We start from the raw sequence: 7,790 nt of genomic DNA, 5'->3' as shown, positions 1-7,790 counted from the left end.
GAAAATGAAAAATCGTGTGCTCTTGATTGTCAATAGCTTGGTTTGGATTGGTATTGAAATGAAACTTGGCCTATAGTTTGCTTATAGAAAAACAAAGGTTTGGGATTGCATATTGACCCGTTGCATTACTGAATTTTTACGCATATGGTACTTTACAAATTCATATGTGGCTTCGTGGTCTAAGATTTGTCAACGGTATGAAAGTACAAAATACGAAAGGTAGCGATGCAAGCCATAGAGGATGAACTTTCTTTTCTTCTCTTTTTTTGTAATAAGAAATGAGAACCATCTGTTCAAAGTCCAAGTCACCATTACTAGGTGTTTGTGTATACTTCCCCACCTGTTTGAAAATTCAGCCAAGGACGAGTGTTCTATGGCGTTAGTCAATTGAACCTTTCTAAATTGCAACGATTCAATCCCTGGTGGTGGAGTCTTTTTTCTTGGGTTTCTGTAATACGAAACTAACCTTTTGATCAAGGTCATGGTTAATGTTTCTATATAGCACAGAATGAAATAGTCAGCAGTTTGAAAAAAAAACCGGATCTTCGTGGAAATTCCACGTTACACTGTTCACTGTGAACGAAAATGTGAAACTGCATTTTAACGGCTAGTTTTTATTAAGTGTTTATGACGTTTTCTAGCAACATGTTTCACACAATGGATTCAACTCCCTAGTATTTTACATTAATAAAATATTGTCAAAATACTGATTAGATACATCAAACAAACAACCAAAAATTGTGGAGTATGACTTCGGATTTTTCTGATGTATAATGTATCAAACACCCGCGCTGCTTGGCACATTCCCCGAGCACCAAAAATATGAAAAATGTAATTCTGAAGTCATTTAGTTCCCATTGTAGTTTCTTTATGCTCCTGTAACTTCACTGCGAAGTGCAGTGATCAGCTACAAGCAAATAGTTCTTGTAGATTTGTACACGTTTTACTTCTTCGATCAAACGTCTACCGCTTTATCGGAATGTTGAAGTTCAAAGTGTGTGGTGGTTGTTTTTATCTTTGCTTGTCGTCTATTTTCCCACCGACACACTGCTCTCAGTGGAAAACATATTGCCCCTGATAGGGCTATTGCTGCCCCGGCTAAATAAAAGGCCCCTTCGTAGTCCCCGGCTTCATCTGATAGTGCACCTAAAAAGATAAAATGTAACGTTGTCAATAACAAAGTGGATTTTAAAAATCTGATTTTACATTAACGAATACCATTTCCTTTGTGTCGGTTGGTTGTTGATTTTAGGACAGACCGTCACAGAGCCTTTCGGTAATATTTTAGGGACGTAGTGTACCTAGGTAGAACTTTAAACGTGCCGCGCTTCCGCATGAACTAATTTTACATTAATTTGGTTAACTACTCGGCAAGAAGAGCAGGGGACAATAAATACGAATGTAACTAGCTGCGAAGCACTAATATTCAAGCTCGTTTCACTCGTAAGAATTTCTTTCATTAATACGAACCAATTCTAGCAATATCTGCTTAACAAGGCTTCAGTGTATTGACTCTGATTTTTATTAGAATACGACAAACGTTGAAGTTTCTCATGTAAGAACATTCACCAGTCTTGTTTGATTCTATATTCCATACAAATGAATCATTAATGTGTTTAATGTCTGACAAACGGAGACTTTAATGGCGCATATTTATGGCGTTAATTTGTGCACTTGTTATAAAACATACATTTCATACATTTTGTTGATAAGGCATGAAATGTGTTATGACAGTCTTCATCCTTGACAAGATTTATCATGCACAAATTTTATTTAAATATTGCATTTTGTAAAATATTTGTTTGTTTGTGACAAGTAAACCACGGGGCGTAGCCAGTTTTGACCCATATCCACATTATTTCACCTAGCTTGGTAGAGGATCAATACATAATGCTACATACCATGCTCAGAGCATTACAGTTCTTAGACAAAAGAAAGTTTTTAAACCTAAAGGGCTTGACATTCAATATTCTACAAAAATGAATGTCGTATGTTGAGCCGGATAGACATTTGAAACTACAAAAACGAATGTTGAATTTCATACGTCGATTGCTTAGCCAGTTACCCACAACCAAAAAGGCCTGCGTTTTAATGACTAACACACATGGATAAAAAGCCTTATATAAGTACGGAATTACCGAATTAAAACAAAACTGATGATTACCTGCGATAGGTGCGCCGATGAATGCCGAGAGTCCCTGACACATTGTGACGAGTCCAAATGATGACGTCAGCTTTTCTATACCCAACAACTCCGCCATGATAATAGAACGATATGATACAAACACGGCTGAAAAATATATAAGTTCATCTAAAATGTTACCGAAAACAATATCATATTTTACATCACTTTCGAAATTTTAGTTTTCATAGATGTTGCATACTAGTCTATGAATGCGGCGTTACCATGATAAAAGTGGTGGATAGAGATTATCAAACCGAATCCGCTATTTAAGGAGGTAGGTAACCTTCATATTTGTATGTGCGCATGTCGAACCGGAAGCTAACGTGACGATTTACGACGACGTTTACGACAAACTAAATGTGTTTGTATATTCATTCTTCTGAAAACAAATCATGAACTTGTCTTCGATCTGATGCTTTATGGTTTAATAATGCAGAAATAATAAATAAATTGCCGCAGAAACGCTTCAAAACAATGTTGCTTTAAAATGACGTCATTGACGTCATGACGTTACGTGTCAGTTACCGCGCAAAATTAATAGCTTTTATCTTGAAAGTACGTAATTCTGTACATTTTCTTTATTTAAACTATTTTCAAATAATCATTATTTGCTGAAATATTTTTTATGAGTCTTTTGCTCTGAATAATAATCAATATTTTGCTTCTTTTATGTAGTTATATTGAAATGTTATGCGGAATGTAAGAAAATGGATGATGGCAACCAATGTTATTTGGAATATAGTTGGGTGAGAGGTTACTTGTTACGCCCATTTTCAAATAAAAAGTCTAGCAGTTTGATTTGTAATACCTATTTTTCAGGTTCCATTGATAATTTGTTACTTACATACTAAAACTAAGATCTAAAATTGTTCAAATTTCAGTAGAAAATTGTGGTTTCTTGAATTGAATTGATGTTACCATGGAAACGAAGCCCGTAACCTATGTATCTAAATGTAAAATTCAATAGCGTTGACACTGGTCTATTTAAGAAACACAGCTTCGGGTTTTTATTTTCATTTCAACAATATCCATGAGAATAATAGCAGCACGCTGAACGATTTTTCCATGAAAAATGGCAGACGAGGGGTACTGCTGTACGTATTCTAAGCTGTGAAATTTGTTTGAAAAAATGCAAATAACACGAAAATGTAGCCTACGTTAGAAATAATATGTTTTAAAGCTACATCAACTAGAAAGATAATCTTATTCAATATTTTTTTTAAAGAAATTACGACAAACAGCAAGATATAAGCTATTTTAAACATCTCTGTTGCCATGGTTACTTTAAAATTTAAGAAAAATAGAGTACCATGTAAAGTGCTTGGTATTTTGCTAATAATATTACCCAAATATTTCATGTTGGGCATTAACAGAATGGCACTGAAGCCGTCGAAAACCCCTATTTTTATACATAGTTGTTTAAAAATGAGAGAAAATGCGTTACCATGGAAACACGAGCCCCGCGACATATACATTTTAAGCTTATATTAGAAAGATAACGTGCATACCAGTAAAATTATCAATTATGCAGAGTTCTACGGATATCAATGAAACTAAAATACACTGAAAAATGTTAAATATCCGTATTTTCCTTCTTCTTTCAATATGAAATACCTTTGTAGGGTCATGTTCTTCAAACCTGGATAAAAATTGAACTTGAAGGGACAGAGACAAACGAAATTGAGATTGTAGCAGTTAAAACTTCATATTACACGAAATACAAAAACATGCTGCGGTTCAACTAATTTGAATTTACCCTTGTAACAAGGTATCCTACCTCCTTAATGAGTTGTTTGACTGTAGAGTATCGTATGTCAAGCTATGTGCCAATAAAACCTGGCTGCGTTCTGTGCTTACAAAAGGATTTTCTTTCAGACTGCAATTAATTATTTATTACTACGACATTCAATCTATTATACAATAATAGTGAAAACATGACAGACCGTTTGTTCATATAATCTCCTATATATATTATTGTCTGTTTAACAACTATGCTACTCTAAATGGTGTTGTTATGTAAGGTGTTCCGTTTGGATCATCGAGATTTTTTTCCTGAACCCCATACCTCTAAAGTCGAAATCACGAGATTACGATGTTAAAAGTCGAAACCACGATGGTGAAAGTCGAAATCACGATGGCGAAAACACGAAATTACGATGGTGAAAGTCGAAATCACGAAACCACAATGAAAAAATGCGATATCATTTAGCATTTACACCCTCGTGGTTTCATCATCGTGGTTTCGACTTTCACCATCGAACTTCCAACTTTCATTATCTTAGTTTCGATTTGACTTCACCATCGTGGTTTCGACTTTCATCATCGTAGTTTCGAAATTTCACCATCGTGTTTTCGACTTTCATCATCGTAGTTTCGTGATTTCGACTTGGGAGATATGGGGTTCAGAAATAAAAATATCGATGGCCCAAACGGAACACCGTACTTATGATATATTGACAGATGAAACAAATATTTGTATGTGAATTACCCTGATGAAGGCGTTAGCCGAAACGTTGGTGCGATAGATTACTACAGACAAAGTTTATTTACGTGCTGTTGTTGAAATACCTATCGTATTGATGGATTCCATCGTGTATGCAAAACTATAACTTCATCTTTAATTAGTAATTATTCTTCATTATCACTGTATACAAAAAAGCTGGCAATATATCTGCTTCTTGGATTGCCTTTAAAAGATGTTATTGATCCATTTTCAACTTAAATTTGAAGTTGAAGGCCGGTCGGTTCCTGGTCAAGGCAGAGTCTTATTTCATATTGTTAAAATTTTGTAAACTGAGGTGATACGTTGTTAACGTACGCCACATTTAAGTGTGCAAGGCACTTTACTAAATTATACAAACACTTCTTATGCAGTTATCTATAAAGGAAGTAACATCTGTCACAACGTGATTGTTTACTTTGTAAAACATGCATGTATCTTATACAAGCGATGTACATGTATTTTACTGATAATCGAGAAAACTCATTATGCATTAAAGGGCAATAACTTCATGAGGACTGTTGTCCGCGAAGGAGATAATATACAACTTGTATAATAAAAACTGCATATGAGCCGTGCCATGGGAAAACCAACATAGTGGCTTTGCGGCCAGCATGGATCCAGACCAGCCTGCGCATCCGCGCAGTCTGGTCAGGATCCATGCTGTTCGCTAACAGTTTCTCCAATTCCAATAGGCTTTAAAAGCGAACAGCATGGAGCCTGACCAGACTGCGCGGATGCGCAGGCTGGTCTGGATCCATGCTGGTCGCACACCCACTATGTTGGTTTTCTCATGGCACGGCTCATATCAGTTATGTAACCCTGGACAGATCACTAGCTCGGTGTTGTCGGTGTTGATTTACCAATATTAATTTGTTCCTTACGAGTAACTGACAATTTCTTCACACGAATAAGGAATTATTAAGATGTAATGTCCTTTAGAACATATTCGCCTCGCCCGAGGAACGGCCTCACGACCTCTAGTTAAGAAGTTATATACCTACCGAGCAGTGTTTCACGCAATCAGCACAATAAGTCGATCGCTACAAACGTTTACAATAGACCGGACAATTTTACTTCACTTGGTTATTAAACTTGTTTTTCAAACTTTCAAACATATTTAAATTTCAGTCAAATAACTAAGTTTTGTGCAGCTAAATTTAGAACACGAAACCGACCGGACACATATAAAGGGTGATATTTACACTATGTGGCCTGATGCGTGCTTAGTACATACCGATGCTGATTCCGAACACAACACAGTAGGTCGACATCGCCCCGTAGTGAGAATAATAAGGAACAAACATGGTTGCAACCCCGCCTATCAACAGGGCCACACTATTAATCTTCAGGGGATCGGCCCACGGTCGGTCTGCCAACCAACCAACTAGAACACGTGCTACTGTGTTCAAAATTCCAATAATTGAGATCAACATGGCTCCCTGCTGTGACGTCATACCGAATTCGTCTGCGAGATCCGGAATGTAAGTAAATGGAATGAAAAATCCTGAAAGAGATCAACATCAGTGTGAAATAATGTTATAATAATAATCATGATGATAATAATAATAATAATAACATCTTTATTTATAGAAGGTAGCACATGAAGATGTTCAAGTGTCCATCGTCGTTTTGTCAGCTTAAATTTGTCATATACTTAATTAATTTTTCCTTTGATTAACTGCCGAATGATTAATATCTATTTTACACCTTGAACTAAAATATGATACGTTATTTGACAGTTATCTGAAATCAAGACCGTTGAACTTGAAACACGAAAGGTTAACAACGGGGCATTAAACCAATTTATCTTTTGATTATTATTCCTTTGACATATCTAGTTACAGCTTTGGTAAAATGATTTAAGTATTAAATACGTCAGATAATATCATTTTCGTACGCCAAGAAAAAAAAAGGCAAAATGAAATAAAATGGTTAAATGCACATCAAGGTCCTCGATCATTTCAAAATCACCGATGTTATAAAAAATGTCAGTAATTGCCCACCCATTCAAGCTAATGAGTACGAAAATAGGAATCGAATACATTTTGATAAAAACTGGCATATTTTAGGCGAATTCATTAATAAAACGACAATCATTAGTATGGATTATATGCATTTATTCCAAACTGTTCATGGAAAGCAGACGACAGTTACACTGAGATTTTATGCGTGCTCCCTGAATCTGAATATTGCCTATTTCTAAATGAACAATAGGACCAAACGTTTGACATACGATCTGTCCACTGTCTAGCATGATGTATAATTACGTAAACGGCCGTGTTTGTTTTACTCCAGAGTCACTCAATGTATATATATATATATATAATTTGAAAAAGCATAAAAATGGCAAACTGAAAATCATGTTTCATAAACACATAAACAGCTCACCTAACATACAGAGAAAGCATGAAAGTCCATATACGAGGAATGTCGGGCTCCTCAACAGCTCGAAATCAAACATAGAAGACACATCACAACACTGTGCACACTTAGATAGTTTACTTTCCTCACAGTCCTCTGTATCGTCGGCAAGAAGTTGTGTGTTAGCGCCACCTTTGGGCATACTTCTCCTCCGCTTGTCCTCCTCCTCGGACCCCTCTAGGGGCCTCAGTAGAATTGCTATAGGGATGCCATTAAGGACAATAGCAGATATAATCCACATAGCCCCTTTCCAAGTGTACTTCTCTATAAGGAACTCACTAAGTGGGGCAAACACAAAACCTCCGATACCACTCCCACACACAGCTATACCGGTGGCCAGGGCTCGTCGTTTTTTAAAATAATGTCCAACTGTTACAATAGATGGAAGATACAGAAGACCGAGCCCAGCACCTAAAAGTAAAACATAACATTTTTTCTATAAAAGCATATATTGGAAGATGAAAACTGAATGGACATTTCGAGACTGTTCTTTGTCCGCCCTCGTTTAGCGCCCATTAAGGACAAAGTATGTTGGCTTAAGATTTTCGTAAATTTTAAGGGTTGTTCATCAACTTAAGTAAATTCTGAATGAATTTGTTCATCTTTTTTGCCACTGATGAACCATTGATACTTGCAATATACGCTAGAATACCTCAAAGAAATGGTCAACCTAAAAATCGG

At 36.1% G+C, this 7,790-nt stretch overlaps 1 protein-coding gene across 2 annotated transcripts in view; it reads right to left on the bottom strand.

The window, feature by feature from the left end:
* Nucleotides 1-220: 220 nt before the first annotated feature.
* Nucleotides 221-7,790, bottom strand: part of LOC123559885 (monocarboxylate transporter 3-like) — a 33,859-nt gene continuing 26,289 nt past the window's right edge. For both annotated transcript variants that reach the window (XM_045352008.2, XM_045352009.2), the window contains exons 4-7: nt 7,077-7,520; nt 5,923-6,192; nt 2,165-2,290; nt 221-1,146 (exon numbers count right to left, since the gene is read on the bottom strand). In XM_045352008.2, coding sequence (XP_045207943.2) covers nt 956-1,146; nt 2,165-2,290; nt 5,923-6,192; nt 7,077-7,520 — 1,031 coding nt within the window. In that variant the 3' untranslated portion in view covers nt 221-955. The remainder of the gene's footprint in view (nt 1,147-2,164; nt 2,291-5,922; nt 6,193-7,076; nt 7,521-7,790) is intronic.

Source organism: Mercenaria mercenaria, chromosome 10, assembly GCF_021730395.1.
Source record: "Mercenaria mercenaria strain notata chromosome 10, MADL_Memer_1, whole genome shotgun sequence".
Classification (NCBI taxonomy): domain Eukaryota; kingdom Metazoa; phylum Mollusca; class Bivalvia; order Venerida; family Veneridae; genus Mercenaria; species Mercenaria mercenaria.
This window is presented reverse-complemented; position numbering and strand designations above follow the sequence as displayed.